The sequence below is a fragment of the Symphalangus syndactylus genome, chromosome 18 (assembly GCF_028878055.3).
Source record: "Symphalangus syndactylus isolate Jambi chromosome 18, NHGRI_mSymSyn1-v2.1_pri, whole genome shotgun sequence".
Lineage (NCBI taxonomy): Eukaryota > Metazoa > Chordata > Mammalia > Primates > Hylobatidae > Symphalangus > Symphalangus syndactylus.
Genome location: NC_072440.2, coordinates 57,583,939 through 57,609,863, shown reverse-complemented (window position 1 = coordinate 57,609,863; position 25,925 = coordinate 57,583,939). Strand labels below are relative to the sequence as shown.

The following is a 25,925-nucleotide window of genomic DNA, read 5'->3' as shown; positions in this document are numbered from 1 at the left end:
TCAACACTAGATTCCTTCTTTATTATTCTAAAAATTAGCATATAGCTCTAGTTTTAATTAAATTGTGTTTAAAAATAGAAATCAGCTGTTTGTACAACAGCTCCATGTAGGACCACCATGGAGCCCGTCTCCCTGGGCTTCAGCTTCCCCTCTCCAGTGGGTGCTGGGAGGGGCTTCTTCTGTGACCTGGGCTGGTGACTGCTGCTATGTAGTGAGAAGCCCTGCAGGGCAGCCTCACCAGCCCAGGGTGGCCCTGCCCAGCCCCAGTCAGTGAAGAGGAGCTTCCAGACACATACATCCTGATGCTGTGCCCATCTTCCCTGAATGCACTGGGCACCTGCCTGCTAGCTCCCCATTTCTCACTAGGGGCTAAATGGCAAGAGGTGATGTTGGCATGTTAGGATCTGGCTACAACGATGCTGGGCCGTGCTGTGACAGCTGTGGGAACGCCCCTGACTGCACTGTCACTAACACACAGCTCTGCAGTAGAGCTATTTACATGAGGTAAGGCCAGGAAATTCACTTTTTCCCAATGCCCACCACCCAAGATTATTCTCCTCTCTAGCAACATAATAATGTTCACTGGAAAGTAATGCTAGTCATAATTCTTGTTTTATTATTCTGAAAATCATAGTTTATGGAGGAAACTCCTGATTAAAGCCATGTCAGGAGCCCGTCCGAGGATACGACAGTTGATATACCTCCTTTTCATTTCACATAGGGTCTTGCTTTGTCACCCAGGCTGCAGTGCAGTGCTGTGAATCATGGCTCACTGCAGCCTTGACCTCCTAGGCTCAAATGATCCTCCCACCTCGGCCTCCTGAGTAGCTGGGACCACAGGGACATGCCGCCACATCTGGCTAATTTTTGCATTTTTTGTAGAGACGAGGTCTCACCATGTTGTCCAGACTGGTCCTAGACTCCTGGGCTCAAGTGATCCCCTTGCCTTGGCCTCCCACAGTGTTAAGATTATAGGTGTGAGCCATGGCACCCAACGATAACCCTTCTTTTTATTGGCAAGAAAGATCTTTCCCCTTGTCAACAACTTCCAGGCCCATCAAGGAAAACAGGTGGCAAGACTACCTCAAATGACTCTCAACTCTCCTCCTGGAGTGTGGCCCTTCTGGGGAGGTGACTGACTTTAACTAGAGGAGGCACCCTGGCATGCAGACCTGATTGGGGTGATAAGGCAAGGCTCCCACACCTGGAGGAAGGTGGTCTGGATCTAGGAGCCAGGGAGGATCAGGGTGCTTTCCTTGTTGTGTAGCTCAGAAAGCGGCTACTGACACCAAAGCACATCATGCTAGTTTCGAGGTTTGCTCCCCAGGGAGAAATTCCTGCCAGCTCGGGGGGGACCCACGCACAAGAGCTTTGCCACGTCCAGCACGTCGATGGGGTCCACGTCCCTCAGTCCAGCATCCCCTGCACCCAGCAGGCTGCCAGGCACGTAGTAGGTGCTGAGCAATGTTTGTTGAACTGGATGGCCAAGGGCTTCCCCTGGCTGTGCAGCCTCTGGTGCTCAGTGAGGTGCGAGCTCCAGTTGAACATCTCCCCACATGCCTCACACTTAAACGACTTCTCCCCGGAGTGGATTTTCTAATGTTTAATGAGACAGTGGTTCTGGCTGAAGGCTCTGCCGCGCTCGCTGCACTTGTAGGGCTTCTCACCGGTGTCGATGAGCTGGTGCACGATGAGGGACGAGTGGCAGCTGAAGGCCTTCCAACACTGGCTGCAGTCGAAGGGCTTCTCGCCTGTGTGGATGCGCCGGTGCACGATGAGGTAGACGTGGGAGCTGAAGGTTTTGCCGCACTCACTGCACTTGAAGGGCTTCTCGCCGCTGTGGATGCGCCTGTGCACGAGCAGGTACGCGTGGCAGCTGAAGCCCTTCCCGCAGTCGGCGCGCTTGAAGGGCTTCTCGCCCGTGTGCGTCCCCTGGTGGAGGGTGAGGCGCGAGCGGCTGTTGAAGGCCTTCTCGCAGTCGCTGCACTTGAAGGGCTTGTCCCCGCTGTGGATCTTCTCGTGCACGGTGAGGGACGAGTGGCAGGTGAAGGCCTTGCCGCAGGAGCCGCACTGGTAGGGCTTCTCGCCCGTGAGGATGCGGTGGTGGCGTGTGAGGTGTGTGCGCTGGTTGAAGGCCTTGCCGCACTCGCCGCACCGGTAGGGCTTCTCGCCAGTGTGCACCCGCAGGTGCATGCTGAGCAGCGAGCTGCAGCTGAAGGCCTTCTCGCAGGCGCTGCACTTGTAGGGCCGCTCGCCCGTGTGGATGCGCTGGTGCACGTTGAGGGACGAGTGGCAGCTGAAGGCCTTCCCGCACTCGCCGCAGAAGAACGGCTTCTCGCCGGTGTGGATGCGCCGATGCTCCAGAAGGTTGGTGCTCCAGGTGAAGGCCTTGCCGCATTCATCGCACTTGTAAGCCTTCTCCCGCTGTGCCAGCGCCGGTGCAGCGTGAGGGAGGAGCTCTGGCGGAACGCCTTCCCGCACTCCCCGCACGCGAACTCGCCCTCCCCGGCGCCCGCCCCGCGCTGCCGGCGCGCCTGGGGGAACTTTTCTGGCTCACTTGGCGTGGAGGCGTTTTCCCCTGCACACAGTCTCGCGGGGGACTTGGTTCTGCCCTCCGTGGCCTGGTCGTTCTTGCGTGTGTCCAGCAAGGGTCCGCCCTCGGGAACACGTTGCTGGGCGAAGAGGGGACACCTGAGGGGGAATTCCTCTGCAGGGACTTCCCAGACCATGGCAGGTGCGGGCGCCCAGGGCGCAGCCTGACTCCTCTGCAGAGCACCTGCCTGGCGCCCCCACGCCTGAGCCCCGCCCAGGGGCCGCTCCATGATGGGCTCCTGGGCCGCTTCTTCTTTGCAAATGCCCTGCTGTTGAGAGGGCACCGCCTTCAGCTCCCGTTCTGTAAGATATTGAAAATTATTTTCTGTCAGCAAGCGGAAATCTGGCCTAGAATTCAGATTTGAGAATTGACCTGGAGATGCAGATACACCCAGAAAAGAGAGGAGAGGCCACGAGGGCCAAGGCTGGAAGGCGCAGGCAGAGAGAAGGGAGAGCCCAGGATGAGATGGGCAAGCAAGAGCGGGAAGAAGGGAGAGGAAGAACACGGAAGGAGCCACCAGAGAGCGAAGACCGGGAGAGGCGGAGAAGCCAAGGGAATCCCCGAAGGAGCAGCTACAAGCACCAAGGGGGCTGAGAAAGGGGCAAGCTTGGGAGCTGGTGATGAGGATTCCATTCATTCACAGACACGTCGGCTGACCGACTGCTCTGTGTCAATACCATGGCAGGTGCTCGCAATACACAGGACAAATACATGTTTTTTCTTTGTTTGTTTTGAGACCGAATCTCGCTCTGTCGCCCAGGCCGGAGTGCAGTGGCGCGATCTCGGCTCACTGCAAGCTCCGCCTCCCGGGTTCACGCCATTCTCCGGCCTCAGCCTCCCGAGTAGCTAGGACTAATAAATGAATTAAAAATTGTCTGTGGTGCCAAAAGGAAAAAAGGGCCCCCCACACCCCAGCGCTTCCCTTTAGAACACTGGGAATTGCAAATGCTTTCTCTGTCTCAAGGCCCATGCAAACCTTTTCAGAAGCAAAATGAGCCTAGTCCAAGAGTCGAGTCCAAGATGTAACTTCCTGCTTGCCAAAAAGACACAAGAGGCTGGGCGCGGCGGCTCATGCCTGTAATCCCAGCACTTTGGGAGGTCAAGGTGGGCGGATCACTTGAGCCCAGACCAAGACCAGCCTGGGCAACACAGTGAGACCCCTCTACAAAAAATACAAAATTAGCCGGGAATGATGGTACCTGTCTGTAGTCCCAGCTACTCAGGAGGCTGAGGTGGGAGGATCACCTGAGCCTAGGGAGGTTGAGGCTTCGAGCTATGATCATGCAACCGCACCCCAGCCTGGGCAACAGAGGGAGACCCTGTCTCAAAAAACAAACAAACAAACAAAAAACCCAAAAAGCTGTACTCTTCCTTTAGGTGAAGACAGCTGCCCTGTGTGCTGGGTTGGATCTGTCTCCCCTGTCAAAGGGGGAGGTTTCTTTCTCTCCTGCACGCCACATCTGGTTAAACACTTATTCAATAAGAAGGCTTTCTTTCTTTTCTATCTCTATAGCAAGGTTTTCTGAGCCGGCAGGAGATTTTATTTCTAATTCTGTCCTCCCCAGGCTTAAAAGGGAGCAGTCTAGCGCAGTGGGCAGAGCGGCATGGTGGTGCTGCCTGTGGCCCCAACCCATCCAGAAGAGCAGGGCAAGTGGAACTGGCCAAGGCACACATGGCAGGTAGCCAGGTGGAGAGCGAACAGCATGTGCAGAAGCTCAGAGGTGAGACAGTAAGATGAAGACAAGACATGCAGAGGCAGGAAGGCTGAGAAGTGACCCTGGCAAGGTGGATGGGTTTGAGGTGACCAGATGCCTGACTCAGAGGGCAGCTGGGGAAGAAAGGCCTTTTGCACAGAGGCTGACGTGATCATATGGTGTCTTGGTGGGGGGTGGGGGAAGCAGAGGGTGGGGACAGAGTCTCGCTGTGTTGTCCAGGCTGCAGTGCAGGGGTGCAATCATGGCTCACTGCAGCCTCCAACTCCTGGGCTCAAGCGATCCTCCCGCCTTGGCCTCCCAAACTGCTGGGATTAGATGTGTGAGTCCCTGTGCCTGGCATAATGGTTTGTCTTGAAGGTGGCTTTGGTGGTGTGTAAGGAGGTTGGAGTGAGCAGTTAGGGAGGCCAGTTAGGGCGGCCATCTGAATAACTCAGGTGAAAAATGGCAACTTCAGACTGGAACCAAGGCTATGAAAATGAACAGGAAGCAGCAGATCTGAGAGCCATTTAGGTGCTAAAACTGATGGCCCTAGCTGTTGACTGAAGGTGGCAAGAGAGGAAATGGGGGAGAGGATGAGACCTCAGCAAACACCCAAGCCTGGGTGGATGGTGGAAGCTTTTACAAAGACAGGGACGGGAGGAGGAAGGGCCAGTTCCAAGTCTGGCTTTAGACACGCAAGCAGAGGCCCACGAGATGGTCAATGACACAGGGCTGCAGCTCAGCTGCTGTCACTATAGTGTAGACCACGTGCACACCAAGTGAGAGGTAAGAGTCCAGGGAAGGTGCACAGAGCAGAGAGAAGAGGCCCAGGCCAGAAAAAAGTTGTTTTGGCAGCAATAGGGCCAACAACACAGCAGAGCACATTCATCTAAGGGATACTGTGCAATCAGTAAACATCACGCGAGGACGCTCACTATGCCATGGTCAGTGCGGTAGCCAGACTCCGGCGTGAGTGCTGTGCTTCCGAGGGTGCATAAGGCTTTATTTATTTATTTTTTTGAGATGGAGTTTAGCTCTGTCACACAGGCTGGAGTGCAATGGTGCAATCATGGCTCACTGCAACCTCTGCCTCCCGGGTTCAAGCAATTCTCCTGCCTAAGCCTCCAGAGTAGCTGGGATGACAGGTGCCCACCACCGCGCCCAGCTAATTTTTTTTTTTTTTTTGAGATGGAGTTTTACTCTTGTTACCCAGGCTGGAGTGCAATAGCGTGATCTCAGCTCACCACAACCTCTACCTCCCAGGTTCAAGCGATTCTCCTGCCTTAGCCTCCCAAATAGCTGGGATTACAGGCATGCGCCACCATGCCCGGCTAATTTTGTAATTTTAGTAGAGACGAGGTTTCTCTATGTTTGGTCAGGCTGGTCTCGAACTCCTGACCTCAGGTGATCTGCCTGCCTTGGCCTCCCAAAGTGTTGGGATTACAGGTGTGAGCCATCACGCCTGGCCACGTGTAGCTTTAGAAAAGTCTATCTGCACACAGAGGAAGGGCCCAGAGGAATCAGTGACATGGTCAGTTATTAGAGAACAGTTATCTCTAGGTGGAAAGATTATGCAGGATTTCAATAACCTTTCAGCCTCATTTTCAGTATATTCATCTACGAATCAAACAAAAACAGGAATTTTTTGAAACCTGTAATTTTGTTAAAGAGGACAAAGCAAGCATCAGAGGCTGGGGTGAGAAATACAGACCAGAAAGCTTGGGCTGCAGCCACTGTTGCAGGTTGGGGCTGGGTGGTGTGTGGCAGCGGAGGGGGATGGAGGAGGGGCCGCCTTCCCCGACCCCCGTGTTCTGTGCTCCACAGCTTATTGGCTGCCTTTCCCACAGAAAGGTGTTTCTCAAGCTTTCTAGACACCTAACATGCTCAGCAGTCACTGTCCAATAAATTAAGCCGAAATAATTTAATTCACTTATTCATCAACCAACTCAGAAGAGAAGTCTACAAAAAAAATGTTGGAGAAGAAAAACAGACTGCCTTCTGCTCGAGACCCATCCCAGTCCCCTTTCCCTCATGGAGGGCTGCCATCTTGGCCACAGCCTGGAAGCCCTCACTGACATTGACCCTGACCCTGACGCTGGCCCCGACCCTGACGCTGATGCTGACCCTGATGCTGATGCTGACTCTGACCCTGACGCTGATGATGGCCCTGACGCTGATGCTGACGCTGGCCCTGATGCTGATGATTGCCCTGAACCTGACACTGATCAATGCCAGCTGCCCCTCCCCTGGTGGCCCCCTGCCCCGAATCCCACACCCCCGGCTGCCTAGCCAACACCACTGGCTCAATATTTCTATTCCTGCCTCCCCACCCCCATCAGCAAGTGGCCATTTGGTCCCAGTGGCCAGATTTGTTCCCTGTTGTATCCCAGAATAGGTCTCATCACACAGGCAGTGCTCAGTATGTGCTGAAGGGAGGCGGGCGGGAGGGTCTGGCGGGGGACCTGAGAAGGGGAGATGGAGCCGGGGCAAACTGAGGGAGGAAAATAGGGGCCATAGGAGGAGGTGCTGCCAGTGGTGCTGGGGCTGGCACCCTTCCACCTGTGCCTCTGCTCACCTGGACAGGGCCCTCCAGGGACTTCCCTCTGCATGCTCCATGGCTCCTTGCCTCGTTCCAGATGAGAGATCACATCTGGCTTGTGCACTGGAGGTCCTGCTCGTGGAGAGAAAGTGGGCTGGGCATGCTGCGGCTCTCCAGGCCCAGTCGACCTTACAGGCCACCCCCTAACAAGGACCATGCCTGTGAAGTGGACACCCTCTCTGGGAACAGGAGGTCCTCTGGGCCAAAAGCGGTGACGGTCTCAGATTGGAACCCAAATCCCAGTGTATACTCTGAAGACCCCACGTGTGCTGACGTCCTTACTTCATTGCTCAAGGACCGTTCCAGAGCCAGCTGGGCTCCAGTGTCTCACCTTCTTCTCTTCTCTCCCTGCACCCATCCCAGGACCAGGGGAAACACCAAGCAAGGATGCTACCAGCTCCCACGCTGTCCCCTGGGGACTTCTGGCGTGGTTGAGGCCCCTGGCCATGAGTGCCCCAAGGCGCAGGCCTTGCTTCCCACCCCATGACATATCTAACACCAGGGCCGGCACTGAAGGGATCCTCCTTAATATCTACCATGCAGAAGAAGGCTGACAGCAGACGCCCAGCCTGGGGCTGGGGGGATCTTACCTAGGGCAAGAAGGTTCTGGTGGTTCTCCAACATCACATCCCGGTACAAGGCCCTCTGAGGGGAGTCTAGTTGACCCCACTCCTCCTGGGTGAAGTCCACAGCCACATCCTTGAAACTCACCGATTCCTGAAATGACATATAGGTTCTCACTCACCCAGGACTGATTCTGTGTCCATGGTTCCAAAGCAGCCAGAGATTGATTAAGGACCCTACAAGTAAAGGGTTAACCTCAGGTGACCTTCTCCCATGCCAGAAGGTTGTGCTGTAGACACTGACCATGACTGAATTTGGGGACCAGGGGCAGGGAGGGGGCTGGGAATTGGCATGCATTCTCACACCACCTTCTAGACCGGGAAAGCAGGTCTGAATAGACACCACTGGACCCTGGCAACTTGAGGTGGGACCCAGGGGCTGTACGTGGCTGTTGTATCAGGCTCTAAGTCCTGGGAGAGAGGCTATGCTTCCTGGGGCCAAGAATTTCAAACTTAAAAATTTGAGAGAATATTAATAGTACAAAAATCCCATCAACTCTATTCAAAGCTCACTAATGCAAAAGGATCCGAACCCAGACTAGAAACCGTTATTACACTCTAAGGAAGGAAACCTTGTCTATATCAGCAAGTTCTGTGCCCCAAGGGACCAAGAGAGCCTACCTGCAGTCCTCACCTGACTGCCTTCCAATACTTCCTGCCTGCTCCCCTTGGGTCTGGGCATCCTGGCCACCACCCAACTCCAGACTTGCTTTGATCCTTGAAAGGATCAAATAGATGCCAAGTAATTTCACTGCATCCCAGAACAAATCTCAGAAACACGGAATTCCAAAAACCTACTCAACCAAGTAAAATTCACAATGTCCAGCATCCAATCAAATAACTAAAAGGTGAAAAATATTAATGAAATCAGAGGAATTAAGAGTATATTAGAACAGTATGTGTTTACCTCAAAAGAAGTCATTAAGGGAGGAAACGAGAAACAAAAAAGACATAAGACATAGAAAACTAACAGCAAGGCCAGGTGGGGTGGCTCACAACTATAATCCCAGCACTTGGGAGGCCAAGGCGGCAGGTCACCTGAGGTCAGGAGAATTGCTTGAACCCAGGAGGTGGAGGTTGCAGTGAGCCAAGATCTCGCCACTGCACTCCAGCCTGGGTGACAAGAGTGAAACTCTGTCAAAAAAAAAAAAAAAACAGGACATGTAAATCCAACCATATTAATAATTACACTAAATGCGAATAGTTTAAACATGCCAATTAAAACGTGGAGATTGTCAAACTGAATTAAAAAAGCAAGCTCCAGAAACCCACTTTACATACAAAGATAGGTTAAAAGTGAAAGGATAGAAAAAGATAAAACCTACAAATACTAATTTAAAAAAAAAGCTGAAGTGCCTATAATAATAGCAAAGTAGATTTCAGAGAGAGGACTATCAGAGATAAAGAGAATATAATGATAAAACAGTTAATTCATTAAGAACTCATAGCAATCCTAAATATAAATGTATCTACTAAAAGAGCTTCAAAATACATAATGCAAAAACTGACAGAACAATTAAAAAACACCATCATTCAACTTGACTTAACTGATATTTACATAACACTGTAACCAACAAAGGCAGAATACATATTTTTTCAAGGGCATGTGGAACATTTACCAAGATAAACCACACTCTGGGAAATAAAATAAATCTTGGTAGGTTTGAAAGACTTTAAATCATACAAAATTCATTCTTTGACGACAATAGAATTAAATCAGAAATCCATAATAGAAAATTATCTGGAAAATGCCCTCAATATTAGGAAATGAAACAACACATTCTGAAATAACATATGACTGAAGAATAAATCACTAGGGAAATCAGAAGCTATTTTGAGCTGAATAAAAGTGAAAATGTAACATAACAAAAGTTGTAGGATATAGATGAGGCAGTGCTTAGAAATTTACAGCGCTGAATGCTATATGAGGAAAAAAAGGTATCAAATCAATATCTATGTTTCAATCTTAAGACACTAAAGTAAGTAAAGTAAGTTTCAATCTTAAGACACCAAGGAGATAATAAGGATCAGAAATCTATGAAATGGAAAACAGAAAATAGAGAAAAATCAACAGAGCAAAAAAATTGTTTTTTGAAAAGATCAATAAAATTGATAAACATATATTTACTATATGGCTCAGCAATTTCACACCTAGGTATTTATGCAAGAGAAATTAAAATGCACAGCCGTACGTGTACTCAAATACTTATAGCGGGTTGATTTGTAATAGCAAAAGCCTATGAGTAACTTAAGTGTCCATCAGCTGATGAATGGATAAGCAAACTGTGGAATATCCATCCAATGGAGTAATGGGATGAACTGTATACCCCTCACCTCAAATTCCTATGTCTCAACCCTCGGTAACTCCGAGAGAGGTTTTTTTTTTTTTTTTGAGACATGGTCTCAGTCTGTCACCCAGGCTGGAGTACAGCGTTGCAATCTCAGCTCACTGCAACCTCTGCCTCCTGGGTCCAAGAATTCTCCTGCCTCAGCCTCCCAAGTAGCTAGGACTACAGGCATGCACCACTACGCCCAGCTAAATTTTTGTATTTTTAGTAGAGACAGAGTTTCATCATATTGGCCAGGCTGGTCTTGAACTCCTGACCTCAAGTGATCCACCCACCTCAGCCTCCCAAAATGCTGGGATTACAGGCGTGAGCCACAGCACCTGGCCTGGAGAGAGGTTCTTTAAAGAAGTAATTCAGTTAAAATGAATTCAATACAGTGGGCCCTGATCCAATATAACTGGTGTCCTCATAAGAAGAGGAAATTTGTACACAGACATAGAGGAGGTAAGACCACGTGAAGATGCGGGGAAAAGGTGGCCATCTACAAGCCAAGGAGAGGCCTCAGAAGAAATCAACCCTGCTGACACCTTGATCTCAGACTTCTTGCCTCTGGAACCGTGAGAAAATACATTTCTGTCGTTTAAGCCCTCCTGCCATACTTTGTATGGCAGCCCTAGCAGACTAATACAAATGGAATATTACTCACCAATCAAAAGGAACAAACTACTGATTCACACAACAACATGGATAAACTCAAAAGCATATGCTAAGCGAAATAAAGCAGAGACAAAAGACCACATAGTATAAATTCCGTATGAAATCCTTAAAGAGGAAAATCTATAGCAAAACTATAGTGGTTACCAAGGGGAGAGGGGAGAGGACTGAATGCACAGGGGCATGAGGACATTTCTGGGTCATGGAAATGTCCCGTATCATGATTGTGGTGCTGGTTACACAACTGTATACGTTTGCTCAACCTCATCAAATTGTATACTTAAAATTGCACAATTGTGCTGTATATAAATTACACCTCAATAAAACCTTACCCCCCAAAACACTGGATTTCAGATGAGGAGGCAGAGATGAGAACAAACGCTGAGAACACACCCCTAACTGAGGCATGCAGGCATGAAGGATGACGATAGCCGAGGGAAGGAGAAAATGGGCTGAAACAAGGCTCCAAGCCGGGTGTGGGGGCACACACCTTGGTTCTCCAACTACTCAGGAGGCCGAGTTGGGGGATTTGCTTGAGCCCAGGAGTTGAAGGCTGCAGTGAGCTATGATTGTGCCACTGCACTCCAGCCTGGGTGACAGAGCGAGACTCCGTCTCAAAAAAAAAAAGGAAAAAGAAAAAGAAAGAAAAACAAAAAAATATCTCCAGAGGTATCAGAATATGGTGCTGGCCAGTGAAGCTGTCAGAGGCTTCATGGCTTCAGTGTGGGGAGCATCAGCCAGCAAGAGTAGGGTAGGGTCTGAGGCCCGCACAGGCCTTTTTGATGGGTATTTCTGGCCACTGGGAGAAGTCCACGTCCAATGTGTCATCATTCTGCAGGGAAAGGAATAAAAAACCCAGACAGTACGCATTGGAATCAGATGCTGATGTGGTAATGACACTAGCAGAGAAGTCAGAACAGACCACACAAGATGTCCCAGGAGACAGAACAACTTGAACTGTGAGTGTGAATGAGACTGTCAAGAGAAAATGCCAAAGGTGACCTGTACTCAGGAGGGTCAACTGTTTATTCAAAGAGCTAACGAGCTAATATTTTAGGAATAGGAATAACACAGGCACAAGGGCCCTACCACCTAGAGGGAGCTGCACAGACACATACAGACATACATACATGCACACACATTTTTTTTTGCTGAACCATTTGAAGGTAAGTTGCAGATATCATGATGTCTCACTCTACAGTCTTCAGCTTGTCTCTCCTGTGGATATTCTCTTACACAATCACAGTAGTATTATCACACACAATAAATTTCCTATTGATGCAATATGACCTAAGATACAGCCCATTTTCAAATTTCCTCTTGTCCCAAACTGCCCTTTATCAATTTTTTGGATCTATCCCCTAAGCAAGGAACATGCATTGCATTTGACTGTCAAGTTTCTTGAGGACTATAAAGCATTGTGACACACTACAGAAGTGAGGCACAGCTCACAATACACGTTTTGCAGCTGTTTCTAGCTGGCTATAATCTGCCGTCACCTCTTTTGAGTGGCAGACTGACAAAATCACAAAATGCTAAAAAAAAAAAAAGAAAAAAAAAACCAAAGACCCCTTATCCCTCCAGATCTTTCACTCTACTGTGCTCTTTTTGTCAACTGCACCCTTCTAAATACAACCATGGGGTGAGGTGGTTGCGATAGAAAAACAAAATGAGGAACAGAGTCCACAGTCTGTAAAAGGAGGGATCTGGGTCCCACTTGGCTGCAGAAGTGCCCAGGGCCAATTCCTTGCTGAGCCCCCGGATTCTCTAAATCTCCAGGACTCTCCATGAAGGCCCCATGCCAGGGGCCGGGTACGGAGGAAAGCACACAGGGATGTGTCCCCTACCGCCACTCTTAACCCAATGCTGCAATCCAGCCCTTCCTGAGCTGCTCCACGTGCCCCTGTCTGATTCCATCCCAGTAAACCAACCGTGCAAACATCCTGCACCAACCCCTGGCCAGCACGTGGATAGGCAAAGCGACTCCATGTGAGCCGTCACCTACTCTCTCAGGTTCCACTAAAACCACTCCTCTGAGCTCCCAGCACAGCACTGGGCAGAGAGATCCCCAGCTGAATTGGACTGGACGAGACATTCGATAGAGTACATCTCGAGGGCACACCTCGGGCAACATCTGGATTCTTCAGCTGGAGCTGTTCCCACTGCCCACAGCTTCCTGAGAACCGGCCAGCAGGTACCCGGGTGAAGGTCTGTGGAAGGCTGACGATCCAGGACTGGGGAGGGAATGTGCCAACCCTCTTCATAAAGAAGGAAGAACACGCAGCCACTCACCTTGGACCTGGCTTCGGGAAGACCTCGAGCTGATATATCCTCGAGATTCTCTTTCAGGAAAAGAGCAGGATCCTGAGAGGAAAGAGCTGGGGAAGGAGAAATGAGTCAAGGCTACGGCTACCAGGCTCACGGCTGAGCTTAAAGCCCACCTGTCGCGGCACAAGTGAGAATCAGAGAGGAGGCAGAACCTGCCAGCAAGGCAAGGTGGGGAACGAGCCCCAATAGCTAGCACCAACTGAAACAACATCGAGGAATAATTCTGCCTGTGTCTCAGACACTCCAATCCATGAAGAAAAGAGCTGCTACCCCCAATCAAACACGTCTGAGTGGGAACAAATGGTTGGGCACAGGGAAGAAAGAAGCAGGAGGCCAGGAGCGATGGCTCACGCCTGTAATCCCAGCACTTTGGTAGGCCGAGGCAGGCTGATCACACAAAAAATTAGCCGGGTGTGGTGGCGGGCGCCTGTAGTCCCAGCTACTCCAGAGGCTGAGGCAGGAGAATGGCTTGAACCTGGTAGGCGGAGCTTGCGGTGAGCCGAGATCAGGCCACTGGAATCCAGCCTGGGCGACAGAGGGAGACTCCGTCTCAAAAAAAAAAAAAAAAAAAAAGAAGACAGAATCTGGCTCTGTTGTCCAGGCTGGAGTGCAGTAGCGTGATCTCGGCGCATCACAATCCCTGCACCGCCCCAGGGTTCAAGTGATTCTCCTGTCTCAGCCGCCTGAGTAGCCAGTACCACAGGTGCGTGCCACCATGTCTGACTAAATTTGTATTTTTACTAGAGACGGGGTTTCACTATGTTGGCCAGGCTGGTCTCCAACTCCTGATCTCCTGATCCGCCCGCCCCGACCTCCCAAAGTGCTGGGATGCGTGAGCCCCCACTCCTGGCCACTATTTTTTCTTTCTTTCTTGTGTGTGTGTGTGTCTGTGTGTGTGTGTGTGTGTGTGTGTGTGACGAAGTTTCGCTCTTGTTGCCCAGGTTGCAGTGCCATGGTGCGATCTCAGCTCACTGCAATCCCCGCCTCAGCAGGAGAACAGGCATCTTCAGTGATCCACTGGCGGATCTGCAGCCATTGTGCGCGCCAGGTCTTCCCATGCCTTTTGTGCGCGCGCCTCTCCTTCCAGTACTTACCCCGCAGGGCGTCCCCCCGCCTCCCTCCATTGCCAGCAGGTGCCGAGATCGCGCCATTGCACTCCAGCCTGGGAGACAAGAGCGAAACTCCATCTCAAAAAAAAAAAAAAAAGGATGAAAATTTTGGAAAAATATGGAAGAAACCAAATGGATTTCTAGCTCAACTAAATCGTAATTATTCAGTGTCTGTTTTTTGCAAGAAACCATACATTTCATGTCCACAATCAGGGCCACAGTCCCAGCTCTCAAGTGTGGGTGTTTCCTAAGCAAATTGAAGAACACAGGCAAAAAAGTGCATTAAATTAATAAACCTTTTTCTCTCTGTCTCTCTCTCTCTGTTTTATTTTATTTATTATTATTTTTTTTTTTAATTTTTTTTTGAGACGGAGGTTCGCACTGTCACCCAGGCTGGAGTGCAGTGGTGAAATCTCAGGTCACTGCAAGGTCTGCCTCCCAAGTTCACGCCATTCTCCTGCCTCAGCCTCCGGAGTAGCTGGGACTACAGGCGCCCGCCACCACGTCCGGCTAATTTTTTGTAATTTTAGTACAGACGGGATTTCGCTATGTTGGCTGGGCTGGTCTCCAACTCCTGACCTCGTGATCCGCCCGCCTCCACCTCCCAAAGTGCCCCCTCGCCGGCCTTTTTTTTTTGACAGAGTCTCCGCCGGGCGCAGTGCCTCACGCCTTTAATCCCAGCACTTTGGGAGGCCGAGGCGGGCTGATCACGAGGTCAGGAGATCGAGACCATCCTGGCAAACACTGTGAAACCCCGTCTCTACTAAAAATACAAAAAATTAGCCGGGTGCGGTGGCGAGATCTCAGGTCACTGCAAGCTCCGCCTACTGGCGTGAACCCGGTAGGCGGAGCTTGCGGTGAGCCGAGATCAGGCCACTGGAATCCAGCCTGGGCGACAGAGGGAGACTCCGTCTCAAAAAAAAAAGACAGAGTCTGGCTCTGTTGCCCAGGCTGGAGTGCAGTGGCGCTATCTCGACGCATCACAATCCCTGCCTCGCCCCCGGGTTCAAGTGATTCTCCCGTCTCAGCCGCTGGAGTAGCTGGTACTACAGGCGCGTGCCACCATGTCTGACTAAATTTGTATTTTTACTAGAGACGGGGTTTCACTATGTTGGTCAGGCTGTTCTCCAACTCCTGATCTCCTGATCCGCCCACCCCCACCTCCTAAAATGCTAGGATTATAGGCATAAGCCACCACGCCGGGCCTCTTTTTTTTCTTTTTCTTTTTTTTGTTTTGAGACGGAGTTTTGCTCTTGTTGCCCAGGCTAGAGTGCAATGGTGCGATCTCAGCTCACTGCGGTCTCCACCTCAGCAGGAGAGCAGGAATCTTCAGTGATCCACGGGCAGATCTGCAGCCATTGTGGGCACCTGTTCCTCCCGCAACCTTTGGGCCCGGGTCCCTCCTTCCAGTACCTCTTCCATGCCCCCCACCCCCTCCACGTCCGCCGACCACCATTGCCAGCAGGTATCTTGCACAGGTACCTTGCAGCGATAATTAATCCATTAAGGTCGATCTGTCACTCGCGCCATTCTGTGCACGCGCACCCACTGCCTCAGCTTTAAAACATGCGTTGCCCGGCAAACTTGCCGCGCTAATCCGTTAAGGTCGCTCCTTCACTCGCGCCGGTTCTTTGCACGCGCAGCCACTCCCTCAGGTTTAAAAGGCGCGTTGCCCGGCAACAGAAGAAACTGCTGGCTTAGCGGTTGGCCGAATTGGCAGCTCAACGTGGACGCTCAGAGCCCAGCTCTCGAGAGTTCAAAAACGACGGTTCTCCACTGCTCCCAGGAGCGGTTGCTTGGGCACTCTGTGCCCCTCATTCCTGTCCGGGCCCAGGCCGAGGACCTGCCAGTAGGGCTCAGTTGCCTGGAGCCCGTTCAGCCCATCCCCCAGTTCACTTTGCTTGTGGGATCTCCCCGTTGCTCCTGCCCCTGGACTGAGTGGCAGGCCATCCTACAAGCACCCAGACACTTGGCATCAGTGCTGTCAAGACAACTGTAAGAAGGTTTTCCGTGATCCTGCGGGCTCTGTGTTCCTTCCTGGTGATCCTGCCTTCAATTTCATGGCACAGGTACCACAGCAAGCCAGTGCTGTGTGCTCCGAGTTCCAGGGCATCCTCCAGCTCAGCCACTGCACTGAGCACAAGGACTCTCTGTGGGGCCCAGGAGCAGGAAGTCACCCCTTTGGGGCCCACAACACCCGGCCGTCCCCACACTTGTGTCCAGGGAAGATAGTGTTGAGGGCCCTCAAGGAGAGTGGGGCAGGGATGCCTGAGCAGGACAAGGAACCTAGAGTCCAAGAGAGTCCTGATTATCAGAGAAGAGTCCCCGAGGTCACCGCGGATGCACGCTCTGCATTTAGGCCCCTGCGGGACAATGGAGGCCTCTCTCCCATTGTGCCCAGGCCTGGGCCTGTGCAGAGAGACCTCCATGCCCAGAGGTCAGAAGTCAGATATAATGAGACATCCCAGACCTCCTGGACGAGCTCGTGCACAAAACGCAATGCGATCTCGAGCTCCTACAGCTCCACGGGAGGCTTCCCGTGGCTAAAGCGGAGGAGGGGGTCAGCCTCATCCCACTGCCAGCTGACCATCAGGTCCTCAAAGACAGCGAGTGAGGACAGGCCTCAGGCTGTCTCTTCGGGTCACACCCGGTATGAAAAGGCAGCAGATATAGCACCAGGGCAGACACTCGCCCCCAGGAATGGCTCCCCCAGATCCCAGGCCTCTAGCCCCCGTAGACGCAAGTTTCCCCTGCGGCCACGCAGGCGAGGGGAGCCCCTGATGCTGCCACCTCCCTTAGAGCTGGGGTTCCGGGTCACTGCTGAAGACCTGGACCGGGAGAAGGAGGCGGTGTTCGAGAGCATCAACAGTGTACTGCGGGGCGAGCCCAAGGCCATCTGGGACTGCAGAGCCTCACGGCCTTCCCACGCTTTGTCCTCACTTGCAACAGGGGCTTCTGGTCTGCCTGCTGTCTCTAAAGCACCCAGTATGGATGCACAGCAGGAGAGACACAAGTCCCAAGACTGCCTGGGCCCAGTGGCCCCCCTAACATCTGCTGCAGAGGTCCCCTCTACAGCTCCTGTGTCTGGGAGGAAGCGCAGACCATCAGGCTCCCTGTTCTCCTCCTCAGATCCCCTTCCTGCCACCTCTTCCCACTCCTGGGACTCAGCCCAGGTCACCTCGCTGATTCCGGCCCCCTTCCTAGCTGCAAGCATGGATGTGGGCATGAGAAGCCCAAGGCCTGGCACTTCTGGAGCCAGTTCTAGCCCTCCAGCCACACCCATGGAAATTGAGAGTACAGAGGTGGGCCCAGGTCTGCATTCCGTCAGAAGAAACCCTTTAAAGAGAAAGGCCCAATGGTAATAGGGCATGGGGGGGTGGGGCCTGAACACCAGGGGGCCCCCAAGGCAGCACACTTCCATGGTGACCACAGGACCTGGCACGGGGAGCAACTCTGTTGGGTGGCACTTTTGTCTGTACTTTCTATCACACCCCTGGGGGAACATTTAAGCCGACGCCTGCAATTGCAAGTCGGGGATCCAGTGCCACTGCAAACAAGGCGGCTTCACATGCAAGTCTGGCCCGGCTTCTGACCCTAGCAACCCCACTTCCCGCGTGGGCACAGCAAGGAGGAACCTGGCCTCTAAGGCTCCCTCATGTGCTGTCAGGAGTTCTGCTGGACACAGGTCCAGTGGGCCATCCTCCAGCTCATCCTTCTCCATGTGGGGCTTTTGAGCCCGTCATAAATTCCTTGCTTAGAGTGAGATCCAGAAGAGTTTTCTCTAGGTTTCCTTCCAAGATTTTTGTAGTTTCGTATCTTAACATTCACATTTAAGTCTTGAATCTATCTCGAAGTGATTTTTCTATACACAGAGAGATAAGGGTCCAGTTTCATTCTTCTTCATGTGGCCATCCAGCCCTCCTAGTACCATTCATTGAAGACAGTGTCCTTTCCCCAGTGTGTGTTTCTATCGGCTCTGTCAAAGATCAATTGGCTGTGAACATGTGTCTGTCTTTCTGGGTTATCTCATCTGTCCCATTGATCTAAGTGTCTAGTTTTATGCTAGGATTATACTATTTTGGTTACTATGCACTTGTCAAAAATTTTGTAGTTCTAATTTGCAGTGAAATGGGATGCCTCTAGTATTGTTGTTTTTGCTGAGCATGACTTTTGGTCTTTGAGCTCTTTTTTGGTTCTTTTTTATGAATTGTAGGACTTTCCAATTCTGTGAGTGATGACATTGGTATTTTGGTAGGGGTTGTATTGAATCTCTAGACTGCTTCGGGCAGTATGGTCATTTTAATGCTATGAATTCCTTCCATGAGATGAAATGATTGTCCATTTCTTTCTGTCCTCTTAAACATTTTCATCAGTGTTTTGTAGTTTTCCTTGTAGAAATCTTTCACTTCCTTGGGAAATTTCTTCTGTGGTATACATCTTTCCATGTTGTTGCTATTGTAAATGGGATTGCCTTCTTAATTTCTTTCCCAACCAGACCATTATTGGTGTATAGAAATGCTGCTGATTTTGTGGTTGTTGTTGTTGATTCTGTATTCTGCAAATGACTGTATTAATTTATTTATCAGGTCTAGGGGTTTTCTGGTGGAGCCTTTACATGTTTCTAGATCCAAGATCACATCTTCATCAGACAAGAAGAATTCGACGTCCTCTTTTCCAGTGTGGATGCCTTTTATTGTCTTCTCTTGCCTGATTGTGTGATGTCGACTAGGAGTGGTGAGAACGGGCATCCTCATCTTGTTCCTGTTTACAGAGGAAATGCTTTCAACTTTTCCCCATTCTGTAGTAGGTTAGCTATGGCTTTGTCGTATCAGCTTTTATTATTTTCAGGTACGTTGTTTTGTTTGTTTGTGTTTTTTTGAGACAGAGTCTTGCTCTTGCCGCCCAGGCTGGAGTGCAATGATGTGATCTTGGCTCACTGCTACCTCCGCCTCCTGGGTTCAAGCGATTCTCCTGCCTCAGCCTCCCGAGTAGCTGGGATACCTGGTGCATGCCACCACGCCTGGCTAATTTTCGTACTTTTAGTAGAGATGGGGTTTCACCACGTTGGCCAGGCTGGTCTCGAACTCCTGACATCCGGTGATCCACCCACCTCAGCTTCCCAAAGTGCTGGGATTACACTCGTGAGCCACTGCACCCAGCCCTGCCATTTTCAGGTATGTTTCTTCTATACCTAGTTTATTTGTTCCTTTTTTCAAGACATGGTCTCGCTGTGTCTTTCGTGTTGGAATACGGTGGCACGATCATAGCTGCAGCTTTAAACTCCTGGGCTGAAGCCACTTCAGCCTTCTGAGCAGCTGAGACTAGCAGTACATGTCACCAGAGCTGGCTAGTTTTTATTTGTTTGTAGAGATCTATGTCCCTCAGGTTGGCCTTGAACTGTTGATCTCAATTGATCCTCCCAGCTCAGCCTCCCAAAAGCACTGGGTCGACAAGCATGAGCCACTGCCTGGCCCAGAGTCACATTTTAACATCACATCCTCACTGCTGGGCTCAAGTTTTGGCAGTGACGGAAAACCCCAAGGGAGAGTTTCTGGTCAGGCCCGGCCCAGTCTGTGCATAGGAGGGGAATGGAAAAATGGCCTGTGGATGGTTCTTTTGGAGAACTGGCCAGACGAGCACTGAGATGCCGTTTCCTGGAATACAGGGCTATGCCATGTCCAGCCCAGCTGCCAGGTCCACGGCCCTCGGCACCATCTAGTTTGGGAGCTCATTCAGAAGTGGCCTCATTTGCCCGAAGCAGCTGGTCTCCCTTCCAATCTGGTCCCATTTGAGAGATGCAACTGGGCCCTGTCTTCCGGGAAACCATTTCACTGCGTGTGTGTCTTTGTCCCCGCACTGGCTGGCCTCTCTGTACCGTGAGAACTTCGGTTATGCAAGGCTCAGCCTGTCAGCTGAGCATCATGAAGCAGCTCTCTTCTGTTCCAGTGAGGCCAACCAGGCTCCAACACCCCTGCCCCGGGCCTGACCGTTCTCCCCCTCACCCAGAAGTGACCTCCAACCCGATCCTGCTCCCTGTCTTCTGGCAGCTGCTCTGGGGAAGGGCATTTTGGCCTCAAGGGCTTAGCGTGTCATTTTCTGTTTTCTGTTTATTTTTCCAGAGCTGTCTGGGATAGCCCACGTGTTAGTCCATGTACTGCTTCTTCAGAAGGCAATCAGGGCTTTCTTTCAGGGGTGGGTATAAAAGTTCTTGTGGCCAGGCACGGTGGCTCACGCCTGTAATTCCAGCACTTTGGGAGGCTGAGGCGGGTGGATCACGAGGTCAGGAGATCGAGACTATCCTGGATAACATGGTGAAACCCCATCTCTACTAAAAATACAAAAAAAATAGCTGGGTGTGGTGGCAGGCGCCTGTAGTCCCAGCTACTTGGGAAGCTGAGACAGGAGAATGGCATAAACCCAGAAGGCAGAGCTTGCAGTGAGCCGAGATCGCACCACTGCACTCCAGCCTGGGTGACAGAGCAAGACTCTGTCTCAAAATAAAAGAAAACAAAACAAAAAAAAGTTCTTGTGACATTTGTGTATGAAATCAGCCTTCACTACATGGATAGGACCAGCACGCTTCCGCAGCACGACTCTGCAATCTTACTACATTTATTTTTTTATTTTGTATTTTATTTATTTATTCCTTTTGAGACAGAATCTCACTCTGTCACCCAGGCTGAAGTGCAGTGGCGAGATCTCGGCTGACTGCAACCTCCACATCCTGGGTTCAAGTAATTCTCCTGTCTCAGCCTCCCGAGTAGCTGGGACTACAGGCACATGTCACAACTCCCAGCTAATTTTTGTATTTTTAGTATTTCAGATGGGGTTTCCCTATATTGGTCAGGCTGGTCTCGAACTCCTGACCTCAGGTGATCGACCTGTCTTAGCCTCCCAAAGTGCTAGGATTACAGGTGTACATTTATTTATTTGTTTGAGACAGAATCTTGCTCTGTATTTATTAATTTATTTGAGATGGAGTCTTGCTCCATTGCCCAGGCTAGAGTGCAGTGGTGCAATCTCAGCTCACTGCAACCTCTGCCTTCCAGGTTCAAGTGGTTTTCCTGCCTCAGTGTCCCGAGTAGCTGGGATTACAGGTGCCTGCCACCACGCCTGGCTAACTTTTGTATTTTTAGTAGAGACAGTGTTTCACCGTCTTGGCCAGGCTGGTCTCAGACTCCTGACCTCAGGGACCACCTGCCTTGGCCCCCAAAGTGTTGGGATTACAGGCCTAAGGCACCGTGCTTGGCCATATTTATTTATTTAATTATTTAGAGACAAGGTTTTGCTCTGTCACCCAGGCTGGAGTGCAGTGGCGCCATCTCAGCTCCCTGCAGCCTCCGCCTCCGAGGTTTAAGCGATTCTAATGCCTCAGCCTCCTGAGTAACTGGGACTACAGGTACACACCACCACGCAGGGATAATTTTTTTTCTATTTTTTCGTAGAGACACAGTTTCACCACGTTATCCAGGCTGGTCTCGAACTCCTGACCTTAGGCGATCTGACAGCCTCGTCCTCTCAAAGTACTGGGATTACAGGCATGAGCCACCGCACCCGGTCTCTCACTACATTTAAATGATGCAGTGGCTCACACCTGTAATCCTAGCACTTTGGGAGGCCAAGGCAGGTGGATCACCTGAGGTCAGGAGTTCGACACGAGCCTGGCCAACATGGGGAAACCCCGTCTCTAGTAAAAATACAAAAATTAGTCAGGCGTGGTTGTACAAGCCTGTAGTCCCAGCTATTTGGAAGGCTGAGGCAGAAGAATCACTTTAACCAGGAGGCAGAGGTTGCAGTCAGCCAATTTCATGCCACTGCTCTCCAGCTTGGGCGATAGAGTGAGACACCATCTCAAAAACAGAAAAAAATATGATGCCGGGGCATCTCGGCCTGAATACCTGCACGAGCACAGTCATGTCCAGGCCAGGGCTGCCAGTCAAGGTCCAGCCCCATCTCTTTGAGCAGAAAGGGAGCAAGCTTACGGGGAGGCTGGAGGACAAGATCCGAGGATCTCCGCCTCTGCTCATGGATCAGCTCTGAGACCCGAGTGAGCTGGGGGTGCTCTGTGCGCATTGGTTTCCCCAGCTGTCAAGTAAAGGGATTGGATGAGGAAGTCTTGTCGAGGTGGAATGACCTCAGATTTGGGGCAGCAGTGAATGATCCCGCTCCCTGGGCCATGCCAATGGCCCGGCCTCGGCTGAACACAGCCCCAACACTCTGGAATGGGGATGAGGGGACAGTCAGCTCTTGCTCCTAGTAAGAGAGATGCAACAGGGCTCTGTGGCTGAGCTGGGTGCCTTGCCTCACACCTGTAATCCCAACCTTTGAGAGGCCGAGGCGGGAGGATTGCTTGAGGCCGGGAATTTTGAGAATAGCCTGGACAACATAGCCAGACCCCATGTCTACAAAATAAGAATAAAACAAGTGCAATGGCACACAGCTATAGTCCAAGCTACTTGGCAGGCTGAGGCAGGAGGGTCCCTTGAGTCCGGGGATTGGAGGCTGCATTGAGCTATAATTGCACCACTGCACTCCAGCTTGGGTGACAAAGTGGGACCCTGTCTCTGAAAGAAAAAACAAATCGGCCTGTGAGCATGGGTTTGATTTTCAAACAGGATCCGGAGGGTAGGGACAGACAGTGCTGTCACCCTTAGGTGCTGAACACTCAGAAATGGGCCAGCGGCAGCCCTTTCCTGCCCTGCAGACACCAGATTGGACAAAACAGAACGTGGCACTCGTAGCTCATGCAGTGAGGGCAGAACACAGTGTCAACCCTTCTGCCTGTGGGAGGTGCTGCTGAGGCCTGAGGAGAGGCCAGGGTGGAGGCTCGTCCCCTTGTCCAGCCCTTGGTGTGGTCTCCACTAGGTCCCCAGCCCACCAGTGCAGGGCGCCCCTGAGCCTGCTGCTGCCACGGGCCCTGTCTCTACCCAGGACATCCCCACACCCTCCCAGTGTCAGGGAAATGATCATGGTGGCAGTGACACTCTGCCGGCAGGGCTGCTGAGAGAAGCTGGGAAGGGTCACACCGCAGGCAGGGGCCCCTGTGACAAGCCCCTCTCACCCCGAGAGAGCTGACCAGGCCGCTCACAAGCAGAGCCACATCCCGGGAGTCCGAGAAAAGTCCTGGCTGGGCTCAGCCACCTCATTGACAAAGGCCACGGGCAGCCTTTGTCATGTGAGCCTTGCTCTCCTGGGGAGGCTCAGGCTGACGGCTGATGTGGGCATTGCCGAGGGCAACCTGTGGCCCAGTGGATGTGGCCGGGTCTCCACAAGCTGCATTCCTTCAAGTAGGACCCAGAGTGCGTGCCCATCTCCAGCCCAGGGCAGCTCCCCTGTAAGCTGGGTGAGCTACTGAAGCCAAGGCGGGAGGCAGCTGACAACACCCAAGGCCCATGCGGAGGTGGTGGAAAGGCTGGACTCAGCAGCAACACCAAATCCCAGACCAGGCAGACACCACCGAAGACTGAGGGGCTCGTGCCAGAGCGGTGGCCACAGGTAAGAACCCGGGACCAGGCTGTGTGTGGCGGGAATCCTCCATGTCCCAGGACTCAGCACAGCAAAGGAAGACCAGCCGGGTCACGCTGGCAGCCATCTGTCCCTGTCCCACCTGCAGAGTCACAACAGCCTCTCCCCAGTGGGGATCATCTCTCTCTGCCAAAGCAACAGCGGTCCCTGCCCCAACCAGACTACCCCACTCAGTGGAGTTACGGATGCTGCTCCAGCATCCTCACACTGCCCAGCTGGCGCCTGCCTGTGCTCACCCACACCTCCCAGGCCGGCCTTCCCTGCAGCCTGGGCTTGGCCACTGTGGCCTGATTGAGCACTGAGGCCTCCTGGGCACCCAGCCCCATCACTGCACCTGCCGCTTCCAGCCCCACCCCACCGGCTCAGGGCTTCTTCCCAGCGGCGCTCATCATGGAATCAACATGCACGAAAGTCGTCTCAGGAAACTTTTTAATGAAAGTGTCGGCAGTTCTTTCCCCCACGGGGGTGTGTAGGTGGCTGAGCTCAGATTGCAGCTGCTAAGACACCAGCCACTTACCGAGAGAAAGCCAGGCTGCTTCAAACCCAGGGCCTGAGGCAAAAAAGCATCACTTCTGGTCGGGGAGTCTGGAAGCCATGCCTTGTGGGAGGCCACACTGGCATCTAGGCCTTTGCCTGAATTGCAGAAGGAGAGCCGGGTCCCCCTCCTGGAGAACGCCACATTCCCCAGCCCCAGACCAGCTTTGCCACCACACAGGCTTTCGAGCCAGGAGGCGGGTAAGACGTAGCTGTAGACCCAAAGCAACCATCAGCCCTGGGGCCCTGCAGGAGAGGAGCACTTTTAGAACATGGAAAAGTGTGGTCATCCCATCATTAGACAGCACACAACCTACATAAATAAAAAGTCGTATGAGGAAGGAGGTTGCAGAGGGAAAAAAAAATGGCCAGAGATTCATAGACTGGTTTCCAGTTTCAAGGTAACAGATGCACATCATGAGACCAGAGGAGACCAAGACAAGGGCTGGATTTGGCTTTTCTAAGCAACATGTGTTCCTGCGCAGGGCTGGATGGTCGCTGAGACAGAGATGGAAGCCAGGACAGGGGAGCCCACCGGGCCCAGATAGGTACAGAGAGCAGTTCTGTTCTGTCCTCGCTACCCACAAGGGTGACACTGCTTGTAAATGGTGGCTGTGCTCTCCCAGCAAGAAAAAAGCACAACTAAATCCACATTGCACACAGAGGCAGACAGAAAGCCTTCAAGTGGCTCTGTTTTCTGCTCCCTGCCTCGCCAGGTCCACAAGCAGAGAGGAGTGTCAGGCGCATGGCCCCGCTGTCAGGCTCCCCAGTGAGCTGCGGGCTCAGCAGGAGCTGCCCACTGACACACAGGGGCACCCACTCCTCCCACCTTGGGAGCGTCGCCAGAGTCACAGTGGGTGCTGGTGTCATCCAGGGACCCCACACACTTCCTTAAATGTGATCCTGCCTCCCTCTGGGCAGCTGCATCCTCTCCTCCTGCAGGACCATCTGGAAACTTGGCTCTCAGTTTGCTCTCCCTTCTCTCCTCTGCCTGCCCCAAGCCCCTCATTCTACAAAAGTGATGCAATGTTCACAGGGTTATTTCTTGAAAACACTTGGCAGCCTCCATGCTTCTGTTTTCTTTAGCCAGGTGGTCAGGAGGGTTTACAAAGAATGCCTGGCCTCCCCCGCAGGTGCTGGCAGATGGGGTAGCAAATGGTCCTGTGCCTCCACCTGCTCCGGGAGGGAGTCTCCCATCTCTAGGCCTTGCCCCTTCCTAACCCTCCACGTATGCTGTTCCCCAGAGACCAGAACCCCCTCCTGAGAACAGTGAAGCCAGGCGCTTCGAGGAAGACCAAATGCTGCCAGGACACGGATTGTCCAGGGATTACATTCCAGCATCTTATTAGGTATCTGAATCTGTTAGGAAAAAAAATTAGAAACTACATATAAAACTTAAAAATATTCAAGTATCAAAAGGTTATTTAGGATGAAAGTTTTAAAACAAGTCATCAGCAAGCTGCTACCACCAGGTGTAGACTTTTACAAAAGTTGAGCGAGTCCACTGAGCTGAGAGGACAGAAATGAAGTCACCTGTGCTGGGGCAGGGGCAGGGACACTTGGGGCAGGGAGTGTGTAGGCAGAGAAGCCAGAGAAGTCCAGGCCTGTGGAAGCCAAACAGGAGAGCATGGGCCGGAAGGGCGGTCAGGAGCGGGGGACGAGGTCGCTCTCCCTGGAGAACGAACCCTGAAGTGCGTAGCCTGGGATTCCTTCCCTGGGGGTCCTGTCCCCCGACATTTCACAGGCCTCCTGGAGCTGCCTTCCAAGGAGGACAAACGTGGCAACAAAAGACCCATTTCTGCACAAAAATCCTTCTGGAAAGAAAAAGAAGAAAGGCAAGAATGGAGTCCAAACGCTCCCCAGTGCTGACTAAGCCTCTCCAACCCTGTTCTAAGTGGAGTGTGGTTTCTAAGTCAGG

General features: G+C 51.9%; 2 protein-coding genes across 2 annotated transcripts; one reads left to right on the top strand and one right to left on the bottom strand.

Annotated features, from left to right (window-relative positions):
* Nucleotides 1-593: 593 nt before the first annotated feature.
* On the bottom strand, nucleotides 594-13,210 carry LOC129468269 (zinc finger protein 74-like). Its single transcript, XM_055253627.2, is given in 7 exon segments — nucleotides 594-1,464; nucleotides 1,467-2,426; nucleotides 2,429-2,893; nucleotides 6,863-6,958; nucleotides 7,477-7,603; nucleotides 12,804-12,889; nucleotides 13,110-13,210. Coding segments are annotated over 5 exon segments (1,716 nt in total). The 5' UTR covers nucleotides 7,511-7,603; nucleotides 12,804-12,889; nucleotides 13,110-13,210; the 3' UTR covers nucleotides 594-1,303.
* A 2,775-nt stretch (nucleotides 13,211-15,985) lies between these two features.
* Nucleotides 15,986-24,075, top strand: LOC129467496 (putative POM121-like protein 1). The gene is made up of 3 exons (XM_055252013.2): nucleotides 15,986-17,260; nucleotides 23,240-23,443; nucleotides 23,562-24,075. The coding sequence occupies exons 1-2, from the start codon at nucleotides 16,009-16,011 to the stop codon at nucleotides 23,284-23,286; spliced, it is 1,299 nt and encodes a 432-aa protein (XP_055107988.2). The 5' UTR covers nucleotides 15,986-16,008; the 3' UTR covers nucleotides 23,287-23,443; nucleotides 23,562-24,075.
* Nucleotides 24,076-25,925: the final 1,850 nt, after the last annotated feature.

Bases quoted from the DNA above. Each gene is read 5' to 3' on its own strand.
- LOC129467496 (XM_055252013.2), top strand. From the start codon at position 16,009: ATGGCACAGGTACCACAGCAAGCCAGTGCTGTGTGCTCCGAGTTCCAG. The intron at 17,261-23,239 runs GTCTGCATTCCG...TCCTTCAAGTAG, and splicing joins GAGTACAGAGGTGGGCCCAG to GACCCAGAGTGCGTGCCCAT.